This window comes from Schistocerca gregaria, chromosome 1, assembly GCF_023897955.1.
Source record: "Schistocerca gregaria isolate iqSchGreg1 chromosome 1, iqSchGreg1.2, whole genome shotgun sequence".
In the NCBI taxonomy this organism is placed as follows: domain Eukaryota; kingdom Metazoa; phylum Arthropoda; class Insecta; order Orthoptera; family Acrididae; genus Schistocerca; species Schistocerca gregaria.
In genome coordinates, this window is record NC_064920.1 from 166,921,881 (window position 1) to 166,936,771 (window position 14,891).

General features: G+C 37.8%; 2 protein-coding genes across 5 annotated transcripts in view; one reads left to right on the forward strand and one right to left on the reverse strand.

Annotated features, from left to right (window-relative positions):
- The window catches only part of LOC126336114 (protein MTO1 homolog, mitochondrial), a 72,404-nt gene extending 58,522 nt beyond the window's left edge, over nt 1-13,882 (reverse strand). For both annotated transcript variants that reach the window (XM_049999596.1, XM_049999605.1), the window contains exon 1: nt 13,283-13,882. In XM_049999596.1, coding sequence (XP_049855553.1) covers nt 13,283-13,532 — 250 coding nt within the window. In that variant the 5' untranslated portion in view covers nt 13,533-13,882. The remainder of the gene's footprint in view (nt 1-13,282) is intronic.
- A 4-nt stretch (nt 13,883-13,886) lies between these two features.
- The window catches only part of LOC126336125 (protein-tyrosine sulfotransferase-like), an 859,377-nt gene continuing 858,372 nt past the window's right edge, over nt 13,887-14,891 (forward strand). For all 3 annotated transcript variants that reach the window (XM_049999633.1, XM_049999618.1, XM_049999625.1), the window contains exon 1: nt 13,887-14,068. The gene's annotated coding sequence lies outside the window, so the exon portion shown is untranslated. The remainder of the gene's footprint in view (nt 14,069-14,891) is intronic.

Below are 14,891 nucleotides of genomic sequence, written 5' to 3' on the forward strand. Positions count from 1 at the left end.
CTTTGAGGTTCGCCGATGACATTGTAATTCTGTCAGAGACAGCAAAGGACTTGGAAGAGCAGTTGAATGGAATGGATAGCGTCTTGAAAGGAGGATATAAGATGAACATCAACAAAAGCAAAACAAGGATAATGGAATGTAGTCGAATTAAGTCGGGTGATGGTGAGGGAATTAGATTAGGAAATGAGACACTTAAAGTAGTAAAGGAGTTTTCCTATTTGGGGAGCAAAATAACTGATGATGGTCGAAGTAGAGAGGATGTAAAATGTAGACTGCCAATGGCAAGGAAAGCGTTTCTGAAGAAGAGAAATTTGTTAACATCGAGTATAGATTTAAGTGTCAGGAAGTCATTTCTGAAAGTATTTGTATGGAGTGTAGCCATGTATGGAAGTGAAACATGGATGATAAATAGCTTGGACAAGAAGAGAATAGAAGCTTTCGAAATGTGGTGATACAGAAGAATGCTGAAGATAAGGTGGATAGATCACATAACTAATGAGGAAGTATTGAACAGGATTGGGGAGAAGAGAAGTTAGTGGCACAACTTGACCAGAAGAAGGGATTGATTGGTAGGACATGTTCTGAGGCATCAAGGGATCACCAATTTAGTATTGGAGGGCAGCGTGGAGGGTAAAAGTCTTAGAGGGAGACCAAGAGATGTATACATTAAGCAGATTCAGAAGGATGTAGGTTGCTGTAGGTACTGCACAGCATAGAATGGCATTGAGAGCTGCATCAAAGCAGTTTCAGGACTGAAGACCACAACAAAAACCTTCTGTACATGAGGTACATACACTAATCACTACACCACAATTCTGCTCTGTGTACTGTCGTCATTGTTAATGCTCTAGAATATGTAGCAAAATTCCAGTCTCTTTTTTTCCATCAGTTACTCACAAACAAGGGGCCACCACAATGAATGGCTGCAAGCTGCAATACCTGGGACCTTAACCAACATAATCAAATATCTGGTTTCAAAATTTCGATTGCACCCCTAGGGATACCTCTACTCATTAGGACAGACATCAACTTGAAGAAGCTTTCAAAAAATTCCACAGCAAAAAACTGTCTCAAAATCTGGTAGAAAATTCGAAGAGCTTCTGGTCATATGTAAAGTACATCAGCAGCAAGATATGATGGCAATGGTAATGTAAGAATTATACTTAAGTGGAATTACTCGACACTAGAGTTATTAAACGCAGCTTTCTGAAATTCTTACACAATAGATGAAGCAGAAAATATTCTAGAATTCAAATCAAGAACGGCTGCCAATATGAGTAATTTGGAAGCAGCAATACAACTTTTAACTTAATAAATGAAAGTCTTCTGGTCCAGATTTTATACATATTGGATATTATTTGGGATATGTTGAGGAAACGGCACAATTTTTACCAATAATAGGAGACAGTAAGCTCAAAGGAAGATCTGTAGGTAAAGGTTTGAATGTTGCGAAGGTCATACCAATCCACATGAAAGGAGATAGAAGTACTCGATGACTTGTAGATCCATGTAACTGACATCAATTTACGGGGGACTTTGGAGCATATACTGTGTTCCAGCATTATGAAATAGCTCAAAGAAAATGATGCACTGATACATAACTCCATTCAACACGTTTCTGTTGCAGTCTGGCTGGAGGTTGTGGTCATGTGTGCAATGAGTGCTTGCTTGTGTGAATGTGTGTGAACTTATCTTTTCTGAAGAAGGCTTTGGCCACCCAAGCTAATATGTAACAGTCTTTCAATCGTGCCTGTCTGCAACTCAGCGTGTAATCTTTATGGTGAGTAGCCATCTGCCCCTTTCATAATATTATTAATGCATTATCTTTTTTAGACGTCTGATTGTCTTTATTGGCCACCTCTATTACTGATACATCATCACTCCTTAAAGACAGACTAATAAGTTACATGAACAAACACAACCTTTTTAACTAACAAGTGGGGATGGGGAGGGGGAGCACAATGTTGGCCATTACAGAAGTCACAAACGTGGTACTTGAAGCTCTTAACACGGATAACTATGCTGCAAACATGTCTGTAGACTTGTCTAAGGCTTTTGGCACTGCTGATCATAAAATACTATAAAATAAGCTAGAAGCACTAGGTGTAAGAGGAATATCAAACATGATATTCCAGTTTTACCTGGAAAACAGGATACAAAATGTGGAGAGTGTTCATGCACCTGTTGGTGATAAAGCATAAATGTTCTCCCAGTAGTGTATTGGGCCTAATTCCGTTCTTAATACATGTATGTAAATGACTTTCCAGACAGTATAAGACATGGAGGACAGCAGTAATTTCATAATTGCTGATAAAGCACAAGAATTCATATTACAGAAAGGAAATAAAACCTTCACGTATGTTTATGATTTGGCAGTATGTAATAAATTTCTGTTGAATATAAAGAAAACAAACAGTATGTACTGCAGCATAAAAATGGGAACCAAACTCGTCACATTAAGTGTAGGTGATGAACCTATAAACTGTATAACAAACAAATTTTTGCTGTTGAATATTTATTGTCAGCTTACGTGGAATGAGCACACAAAGATACTGGCAAAAATAATGTCATCAGCAAGTTATTCTCTTAGAGTTTTAGTTTCAGTTCATAACAGCCAATATCTTGTAATGATATACAGTACAACGCCTATGTACACTCAAGTCTCTGCTAGAGGATTCCTTTCTGAGGATCAGGGATGCAAAACATGGACACAGTTTTTAAACTACAGAAAAGAGCCATAAGAATAAAAACCAGAAGCAGCAGACGGGTTCATTGTAAAGAGCTATTTAAAAAATTGGACATCGTTATTGCACCAAGTGAGTTCATCTACCCATCTGTGGTGCACATCAGGGAAAAGATTATTTCACTAATAGTTTTATGCATAACTGAGGAAAAAAGAGCCAGTTTGGACTAACATTTATCAAGGAAATACAGACAAAACTCAAAGCAGATTTTCTATCAGTGAATAAAATTGTAATAAGAAATGAAAAGGATTATAAAACATCTGTTTAAAAAGGCACCTAAAACATACTTAATATGTAGTGCGTACCACACAGTTACGGATTACTGTACTTAAGGCAACTCAGAGTAGTGGCTGGTATTGAAAGGGGATACCTACAACACCCTACTGCATTTCAATACATGACCATGGTTCACTGTTATCGCAAGTAAATCGTGTGTCAAGATGTAAAATACATGACAGTAATTTTAGCCCAGTCAACAAAGAATAACAAAAAGTTGAATAGCAGAACAATTTCATGCAGTTGCAAATTTTTGTACCGTGTTATGAGGGAGTGGTATGAACAAATTGCGTCATTCCATGTCAAGTGGCCTAAGGGTCCCCACTCGACCATCTCCAATTTCAATTAAATTTTTACTGGATATACGTACAGACCTTACATGAAGCACTGCTGCATTACAGCTTCATAAGTAGTATGGTGGAGCCTCTAGCGAACTTTTTGCTAAGGCTCGTTTTTTGACATTGTGACTGAAATAAATAAATGATCAACTTTGTTTGACCATTGCTCAGGATCTAAGAGACCTGTTGTGCTGAAACTTTGTGATCCTGTTCAACTTTTTGGGTACAATAGCTTAGTTGTAGTGCAAAAGGTCAAACTATGGTAAATAGTGTGCTATCTAAGTGGCTCATAAATCTTGTCATACCAAATTTTGGCTATACTTTATTGCCTTGTATCTACTGAAAGAATAACTTTCTGAAGTTAATACTTTGGTTATCTGCAGCCTGCCACCATGTCATAAAGCTCTGCAAGTGGCATCCAGATTGCTCAAATAATAATTGAGTTATCTGCAGTCTGATCAGAAAAAGTTGTTTTTATTTAGGAGATGGGTCAGTTTAGTGTCAACAATAGAGTTTGGTAACATGCTTCAACGATCAGTCTGAAGCACACTGTTGCGTAGTGAAGAGTGTTCAGATGTTGAGTGTGCCTTTTTAAATCATGTAAAGTGTGTTGTCATTACTGGATAAACATCTTTTTTCAGTAAGTAAAAATTATTTCAAGGTAAGTGAGACTCTTTAGAAATTTGTATCAGGTTATTTAATTTTCTCTGTTGTATTCTCAAGGAAGTTCCCATTATCTATGATTGTTTAATATTTTTCAGTTGGAAATAGACACCACTTCTACTTTATCTAATATTGAAACAAAGGACAATTAGAAGCATAAATTTAATATTAGTGTAATGGATATAAACGAGGTTTCAGTACCGTGTGTCATTGGCCTTGCAGATAATTCTGCATGTCATCTGAAAAGATCCACACATCAACAAGGCTTCATTCCAATCAAAGAATTTTCAGCAGAGCAACAGAAATTAATACACCAAAGTAGTGAGATATGTATTACTGAAAATGCACATATATGCTTTCATCACAAAGCAAATATGACTTTTTACGGAGATCTTGTTGTAATCCTTTTGGTGCAAAGAACCATTTTGTTAAAAAGGATTGAAGGATTGTCAATGTGGAAACAGCAAAACAATTGCAAACTGTGACTAAGAGCAATGTGAAACCTGGTCAGAAGATCTGTCAAACCTGCAGAAAACAATTTTTAGCAAAGAAAGCAGAAAAATCACAGTCAACTTCAAACCAGTCAGAAGATGAAACATATCCAGAAGTGGCAATCGATTCAAGTCTAACTGCTTTTGGGGTCTCCCCTCTAAAATTTCAGAGAGTATCAGAAAGGGAAGTGAAATGTTAAACAAAACGAAAAATAAGCGAAGCTCAAGAGACAACTGTGAATAACATTGCTGCTCCTGAAGCATTCGCCCCAACAGATCTTCAAATACCTAGTACAAGCAAGACAAGTCCTGATTGTGAAGATTACAAGCAGCAGATTAAAGAATTGAAAGAGAAGTTGCAATTGTCAAGGCAGCCTGAAAAATTGCAAATACTGACATTAGTACCACAAAGCTGGACTATAAAAGAGACAATGCAAGAATTTGGTGTTTCAGAGAGGGCGGTAAAAGCAGCTAGGAAGTTACAGGCAGAAAATGGTGTATTAGCTCTGCCAAAGAACAAGTATGGCAGGAAGATTCCAGATGCCGTAAAAGAAAGAGTGGTAACATTTTTTCAGAATGAAGAATTTAGGCGAATTTTTCCAGGTAAAGATGACTGTGTATCAATTAGAATAGAAGGAAAGAAAGTTTTGATGCTAAAATACCTTTTTCTGAGTAATTTGAAAGAAATGTTTGCTGCATATCGACTTCAGCATGGGCCTGAAATTGGATTTTCCAAATTTTGTGAATTGAGGCCAAAATGGTGCATCACTGTGCATGCTGCAGGAACCCACTCAGTCTGTGCTTCAACTTTACACCAAAATGTGAAACTGATGCTTGCAAGCACTCCAATTACAGAAGATTAGGCTATAAGAGTCCGATTGCTAAAACAGTGTGTGATTTGCGATACAAAGACTGGAACAGGTTCTAGAAAGTAGTTTTGAAGACAGTGATCCAGGTGTTACCATTGAGTTCAAACAGTGGGTGCACACTGATAGAGATACATTAGAAACCAAGCAGATGACCACCGAGGATTTTATTGAAGATCTGATTTCAAAAATTGACAAACTTTCCACTCATCATTATGTTGCAAAGCACCAGAGAAAGCACCTAAAATGCATGAAAGAAAGCTGTAAGCCAACTGAACTGATCATATTAATGGACTTCACTGAAAATTATTCCTTCCTTGTCCAGGACGCAGCTCTAGGTTTTCACTGGAATAACAGCTAAACAACTTTACACCCATTTGTTGTTTACTACAGAAATAACTTAGACAGCTACCGTATAATAAGCAACAGCCTGAAACATGATGCAATCACTGTACATGCTTTCATAGTGAAAGTAATAGAAGATCTGAAGTGTCTCCTTGGAAAAATCACACACATTTACTACTTCAGTGATGGGTCAGCAGTGCAGTACAAAAACTTGAAAAATTTTCTGAATCTCTGCCACCATCAAAATGGAACTTTTTTGCTACAAAACATGGAAAATCTCTATGTGATGGAATTGGAGGAACTCTAAAGCACCTGGCAGCAAGAGCAAGCCTTCAAAGACCAACTGAGGACCAGATTATGACACCAACTGATTTGTTTAAATACTGTACAAAGAATATCAAAGGAATCCAATTTTTGTTTCAAAAGAAGAAACTGAAACATTAAAAACTGAGCAGGAAGCAAGGTTCAAAAATGACTGCACACTATCAGGAGCAAGAGTGAATCACCATTTTGTGCCATTAAATGAAAAGCAAGTTTCTATTACATGAGTATCCAATTATACAAATTTTTTGTGGAAAAGTTTGACAAAAGTCAAGCAACAATTTCATTCTGAAATATTACAGCCTTACATCTGGGCCAATACGTTGCCTGTATACATGACGGAAAATGGTGGATTGGTGATGTGTCTGTAGTTTCAGAAGAAGAAAATGACATTTCAATCAGTTTCATGTACCCCAATGGACCTGCACATTCATTCTATTGGCCAGCTAGGCAGGATGGTTATCGGATTCCAAACCAACACATTATTTCTGCCAATCCAGCTCCATCAGCAAAAATAATGGGCCGACATTATAGCTTGTTAGGATCAACTGTAATTGCTATTGGTAACAAATTTCAGCAAATGAAATGAATTAATAAGAACTGAAATGTTTGGCTTGGGTACCATAAAGCGTACAACTGGTAGATGTATTTTTTAATGTAATATAAATGTAAGTTTATTTGGCATGACAAGATTTATGGACCACATTGATAGCACAATATGAAGAATTTACCATAGTTTGACCTCCTGTATTACAACTAAGCTATTGTACCCAAAAAGGTCGAACACGATCACAAAGTTTCAGCACGACAGGCCTTTTACGTACTGAAAATAGTAAAACAAAGTTGATCATTTATCCATTTCAGTCGCACTGTCAAAAAACGAGCCTTTACAAAAAGGTGGCTAGTGGCCCCACCATACTACTTATGAAGCTGTAATTTGGCACCGCTTCACGTAAGGAATATATGTAAATCTTGCAAAGATTTCATCAAAATTGGAGATGGTCGAGTGGGGAGCTTGTCTAAATTTAGGCCACTTGACATGGAATTACCAAATACTAAAAATCCTGCCTAATGAGGTGTGACCATGGGAGTGGGGGGCATTTAAGGTTTCCTTTTTTTATGTCTTTCTTTAATAACTCGAAAACTGTGGCTTTTAGTGAAAATACTTCTCAGTACAAAAATATATTACATAAAATATCCAAAAACAGCCAAATGCTTTTTTCTCCAGAAATAATAATTGCCACATTGTGTGTGACAAAGAAATTCAGTGTTTTAATGTTATACAATTAAAGATTATTTTTAATGAAGAGGTTAATAAAAGATTTTACAAGTGCATACCACATCTAAGTACAGTAGAGCCATATTAAAGGGTAAATTGTGTTCTAATGGTGTAATGTGGCGGGAGAGAGAAGTGGGGGTTAGAAGTGTGAAGGAAGATGGTTGCTGGATTGTGATCATGGGATAATCTCCTTTGTAGGTCTGCAAACTGAAGAGCTAGCAGGTGATTCCCCACACCATCTACTCCACTGCATCATAAGAAGTAACTACAGGATATTTCAACCGAGCGAGGTGGCACAGTGGTTAGCCCACTAGACTCGCATTCGGGAGGACGACAATTCAATCCCGTGTCCGGCCATCCTGATTTAGGTTTTCCAAGATATCCCTAAATCGCTCCAGGCAAATGCCAGGATGGTTCCTTTGAAAGGGCATGGCCGACTTCCTTCCCTGTCCTACCCTAATCCGCAGCCCACATCATGAGCCACTGGCAATACAGTGTGCAGACAGCTACGCAGGTTGTTTCTCTTCCACGAAGAGTATTAACACAATGTGGAATACAGATATTAGTTAACTAATAATGCAATAAACACATATGGACAAATCCTATAGAAATTTCTGCTCAAAGATCTACACTGCTAGATGTAAAATTGAGTCTTTGTCTTCCGTTACAACAGTTGTAGTGTTTTTCCAGGAAAGGATGTAGAGGCTTATCTCACTAGGGGTAAGATAGATACTACCCACAGGAAAATTAAAGAGACCTTTGGAGAAAGGAGAACCACTTGCACGAATATCAAGAGCTTTGATGGAAACCCAGTTCTAAGCAAAGAAGGGAAAACAGAAAGGTGGAAGGAGTATATAGAGGGTCTATACAAGGGCGATGTACTTGAGGACAATATTATGGAAATGGAAGAGGAGGTAGATGAAGATGAAATAGGAGATACGATACTGCGTGAAGAGTTTGACAGAGCATTGAAAAACCTGAGTCAGAACAAGGCCCCGGGGAGTAGACAACATTCCATTTGAACTACTGACAGCCTTGGGAGAGCCAGTCCTGACAAAACTCTACCCTCTTGTGAGCAGGAGGTATGAGACAGGCGAAATACCCTCAGACTTCAAGAAGAATATAATAATTCCAATCCCAAAGAATGCAGGTGTTGACAGATGTGAAAATTACCGAACTACCAGTTTAATAAGTCACAGATGCAAAATAATAACGCGAATTCTTTACAGACAAATGGAAAAACTGGTAGAAGCTGACCTTGGGGAAGATCAGTTTGGATTCCGTAGAAATGTTGGAACACGTGAGGCAATACTGACCCTATGACTTAACTTAGAAGAAAGATTAAGAAAAGGCAAACATACGTTTATAGCATTTGTAGACTTAGAGAAAGCTTCTGCCAATGTTGACTGGAATACTCTCTTTCAAATTCTGAAGGTGGCAGGGGCAAAATACAGGGAGCAAAAGGCTAGTTACAATTTGTACAGAAAGCAGATGGCAGTTGTAAGAGTCGAGGGACATGAAAGGGAAGCAGTGGTTGGCAAGGGAGTGAGACAGGGTTGTAGCCTATCCCCGATGTTATTCAATCTGTATATTGAGCAAGCAATAAAGGAAACAAAAGAAAAGTTCAGAGTAGGTATTAAAATCCATGGAGAAGAAGTAAAAACTTTAAGGTTCGCCGATGACATTGTAATTCTATCAGAGACTGCAAAGGACTTGGAAGAGCAGCTGAATAGAATGGGCAGTGTCTTGAAAGGAGGGTATAAGATGAACATCAACAAAAGCAAAACGAGGATAATGGAATGTAGTCATATTAAGTCGTGTGATGCTGAGGGAATTAGATTAGGAAATGAGACACTTAAAGTAGTAAATGAGTTTTGCTATTTGGGGAACAAAATAACTGATGATGATCGAAGTAGAGAGGATATAAAATGTTGACTGGCAATGGCAAGGAAAGCGTTTCTGAAAGTATTTGTATGGAGTGTAGCCATGTGTGGAAGTGAAACATGGACGATAAATAGTTTATACAATAAGTGAATAGAAGCTTTCGAAATGTGGTGCTACTGAAGAATGCTGAAGATTAGGTGGGTAGATCACATAACTAATGAGGAGTTATTGAATAGAATTGGGGGGAAGAGGAGCTTGTGGCACAACTTGACTAGAAGAAGGGATCAGTTGGTAGGACATATTCTGAGACATTGAGGGCTCACCAATTTAGTATTGGGAGGGCAGCGTCGAGGGTAAAAATCATAGAGGGAGACCAAGAGATGAATACACTAAGCAGATTCAGAAGGATGTAGGCTGCAGTAGGTACTGGGAGACGAAGAAGCTTGCATAGGATAGAGTAGCATGGAGAGCTGCATCAAACCAGTCTCAGGACTGAAGACCACCACAACAACAACAACAACAACTACAATTGGTAGATTGCACTCAAATGTATCTGCCAAGGTGGGTGTAAATAGTTCTAATGGAGATGGACTGATCACTCTCAAATTTAGAACAGTAATCTGCTGTAATGCATTGTTGACTTATGTTGAAATATCTGAAGTTCATAATACCTTCAGTAAGCTACTTTGTTGCAGATGGAGCCAATTTACGACTCGACTTTTGATATTGGGAGAGCTGAAGCTGGTGTACTGCATCTGATGCTCCTCACACTGTGATAAGTATTCCGAATCATTCATAGTGGAGACAAGGAAATCGAAATTGTTTAACACATATTGACAGCATGTTAAACTTGGGTCAGGCTCTTCAGTGTGATGTACAGCTGACACCTCCAACGGTTGAGCGTTTTCACATAATAGTTCAATTAACAACTGCAAGTAAGTACTCACTCAATAAACTGAAAAACTCCACAATATGAATATGAGCACCATGAAGTTATTTTACCTACTTTCATAGGAGAAATGTTGCGGAGGTATAGTCTGCCTGTAAAATAAAAAGCAAGCTGCACTTTTTGGAGGGAAGTTATCTTTCCTGGAAGAATGCTACAGCTGCCATACGGATAACTAAGAGTCAATTTCTCCACTAGCGGAGTGGAAGAGGGTGCAGCGATTTACATAGATTCCACACATATGTGTTTCTGGTGTTAATTTCATTAATAACTCATATCTGTATTCCACATCATGTTAACGTACGGTGTGGAAAACAAACACCCCCAGGCGTGTCTGCATTGCCTGTGTTTCATAAAGTGTGCTTCGTAAGGATTGGTATAACTTTGTGAAACACCATGTGACTACTTCTTGTGGCACAGAGCGGTACAGCAGAGAGGGTGGGGAATTGCCTGCTTGCTCTTCAGTTTGCAGACTTACAATGGAGGGAAGTCCACGAGTGCAATCAAAACAATGCGTCCCACGATATGGTTCTACAGCATTAATATTTGTTCTTAACCTACTTCATTTAAAAATAAGCATTAATTTTATATCACTAAAACTCTATTTATAATAATCTGCGACTTTTTCATCCCATGAGACAAAGAAACAAGTAGCTCTAAAGAAAAAAATGGGTGGGACTTTTCAGCAGAAAATGTAATGTAATTTAATTTTGCACTGGGAAACATTTTTGCCACAAGCTCCACTAAAAGTAACATTTAAATGTCCCACCCCTTTATCTCAAATGGTATACTGTTCATGGCATTCCCTCCTACCACTGTACAAAAATTTGTGACTACACAAATCAATTCCTGTAATTTTTAATTGCTGACTGGACTGTGCTTGTCATTCTCCTGAGTTCTACATCTCACTTATGATCTAGGATGCTGACTCAGTTTTTCAGGTGGACTGAAGTGCATAGCTGAGTATGTGTGGGCATGGGGTCAGCTTTCTGAACACACTGGAGTTGGTGCAAGGGGCACAGCAGCATCTACAAAGTCCAAGAGTCATGAGTGGGTGTCTCTAGTGTGTGCAGTGATGAAGAATGCATCTATAATTTTATGAGTTACCTGAAACAAACTGTGTGTAAATCCCAACCAACTGAAGCAGTACAGCTGTTAAAATGCTGACCTCATATTTGGGGAGTTAAAAGAGTCGCTCAGTTCGACGATCTTGATTTGGGTTTTCCTAAATCACTTAGGCAAATGCTAGCAGGGTTCCTTAATCAAGCCACAGTCGAACATCTGTCCTATCTTCACAAGCCAACTATCCTATTCTCAAAGCAGGTTAAGTATTGAGCTACGATTTGCACTGTATTATCTTGAAAATTCCAATATTACAGTGAAATGCACTTTGGACGAATAAAGATAAATAAATGTCATGAAGTGTTACATCAAACAGAACAAACTACATACATACTTCAAAACTAAATCACCAGACAAGTAGGCTATATGTTAAATTCTTCCTTCACAAAAAGGCATTCACTTTAAGTACTGAACATTCTGACTGATCAGGTCAATCCATGGCCAATTTATGACTTTTCTGAAACCTCACTGCTACTGTGACATCTCTAAATCTAGGGAGAGATTTCTTGTAGCAGTTAGCATAAAAAGTAATAAGATTGTCTAGTTCTTCTAGATGATCATCAGCCGATGGTAAAATGAGTACATCTTTTTATCTATCCATTAGCATGAGGGGCCTATATTATCAATAATTGATTATTGTCATGGTTATCTTCATGTTTCTCTGTCCTCAACCTTTCTAGTCCTAAGTTAGCACAGCCCATCTCAGTCTTAAGGTCACTGCATTTTCCTTCTTCTGCTTCAACTATTACAACATAGATTCTACAATACCACAGATGAGTCTGATTTAGTTCACACAGTCTTGAAAAGCTGAATACTGTGATATAAGGCTTGGTAATATATGAATTGAAAAGCTTCAAAATAAGAACTGGAAGTGTTCATAAATGTGAGGACCACAGCACTCGACTAACCTAAACTGTGTTAGGTGTAACTAGCAACAGAGGTTAACGTATGCTGTCAACAATGTTGCTTCTAACATGCTAAACTATTTTACTTCAAATACGCACTGCAAACACTAACTTGCCTTACATTAAAGTAACAAGCTTTTCAAGGGCAGTAAATAAAAGGAGGATGCTGATTATAAATCAAGAATAGTTGCGTTATCAAAATAGAGGAGTCTCTATCATGGAATCCACATCAGCATTCTGTTAGCACACTATTATTTATTTATGTCAATAACTCATCTTCAATCTGTAACCTAGAGTGTAAGTTGTTTGAAGACAACATAAAAATTGTTAAATGCAGTATCCAGAAAATGCAATAACATGCTGTGTAAAGACATAAAATGGCAGTCCATAGGCTACTATAAACTGTTTTGAGAAAAATCCATTCATTCATTCACACACTACCCAAACAGAATTACCCACATAACCAACAGATGACGAATATTTATACTACAGATCTTCAGGAAATAATATGTTGTTTTGTCTCTGAGAGAGTGCATGCCACTAGATTTGCATTTGCAAAATTTTCTCAGGTTGGGACCAATCGATCAAAAATCAATACAGTTTGCATTATTTTCTCTTCAAAGTGTCATACGGAATAATTTTTCTCCCCCCTTTCATCAAAGGCATTTATTGTCCAGAAGATATTTGTTGAGAAGCATCTTAAATTTGTAAGTACATATACTATTACAGTGACACACTTTATTTGTATTTTGTCTTGCGTTGGTTCATTATTTTACTGTATCTGACGTGAATGACTACATTTTGTGGTTGTCACTTGGCTCCAACTGAATGTTCATTGTTGTCATAATCATGACCTGTATATGTCAGATTGCTGCACAGCGTACACTGCTCGTGACAATCATCTCACGGCGTTAAAATGCAACAAATGCGTGTTAAGGGGCTATTTTTCATTTCAATCAAACGTGATTTTGAAGTTAAACAAGTATAAATGTTCTGTAAACATACATAAAAACTAACTTCCAGTTTCTACTTGTTTCCAGTGGATTTACTACTAAACAGCCTTTAAGCATATAACTTCAAATACATATTTAATTATGCATACCGACTGTTTCCTTTTTATGAGTTATGAGCAACGTTCGACAACCCATTCGTGCAGCAGCCGCCGAAGCTTCGGAGCCGGCGTGCCCTCCTCCAACGACAATAACGTCATAGTTACTTTCAGACGAAATACTCGTTTCGTATTCTCCACTTATATTTCTTGACGTTACTCGGAGATATGGGATGACTTGTTTCCATCTGCTCCATGTATTCAAAGTCATTTCAAGACAATTAAACCTGAAGGCATGTGACATGGGAGGTTAGGATACCCTAAATTTATACGGATGTCCTACAGATCATTGCAGACAGTTTTATGTACCACTGATATCACAAAATCTTATATAAACTATGATTAGTCTGCTACTCTGATATAACAACGTTAAAACACATTACGACAACATTCGCAAAACATTTCACTCCCACTACTCCTTGCACTCGTTAACTGAATTAGTCGACTTAATTCCCAAACACGGAATTAGATTATGATTGCACACACGAGGATATCAGTAAAAAGTTTAAGACGTATTTTAATTGGTCTCAAATGTATTCTAAGCACATACAGTTTATGGTCCCAAACTACTTTATATAACAGCGCAGAGCGCACCTTCTGTCACTTCCGTGCCACCGCGCGTGAAGTGTAGATCGGTGGGAGAAGGTAGTTGTTTGTTTGGGGTATGGAAACAAGGCATGTACTAACATTCCTCGATAAACAGACGCTTGGTGTGTGAGTTCTGTGTTGATATAAGATACTGTTCTACATCCATTGGAATACATCGTTAGTGTTCACTGTGTAAGTACAATTTCACATTATTTTTTAGCTGTCATTAATTTCAAGGTTTCTGTAGGTTGTATTTGGAACGCATGAAACAACATTTTGTGCGTATGAGCGGTATCTACAACAATGGAATTTTATGATAAATATCATATGCAATTGGTATTTCTATTTTCTGTGTTGGACCGTGTTATATCATGTAACTATCAATATGTGGGTTTTTATTTATTTGGTTATTTTTTTCGTCAACGGCACATTGAGCCGCTTGAACATTACCCGTAATAAGATATTTGCCTCTATACACGTGAACTGTACGCAGAGTCCCTTGCATAGCGTCAAAAAAAGTTTCAAATTGACGCGGGCTTTTTAAAGTGTATTACCGCTTCTCATTAGTCGGGCGTGCTGTAGTGATGAAAACTTATTGTAATCTTCGTTTACGCTTCGTATTGTTGCTGAAATCAAGACTAAGGACATCCGTGGTAGAACGATTTTAGTTTAACATTGTAGGTAATGTTATTAATATAGCGTCTTTACTTTTCAGCGTCGCATAAACAAGCTGTGAAGGAAATAGCGGTATTCATCAATGCAGCTGGGCTTTTGTTGCTATTCCACATGCTTTTATCACAAATTTGAACTGAATCCAGAGATGTGTCTGAAGAAGTGCGATGTTTTCTGTAATGTGCTGCGTATTTTATTAATTTGTCGCATAAACCAGACATTGAAGCCAGATTGTGGAGAAGTGATTACAACTCTCCTTCTTTTCATTAAATGCCCTCTCGTTTTTTAATGCGCTAAGATATGTCTCAACGTTTTTCTTCATTTGTGCGTGCTTCTTAATCTA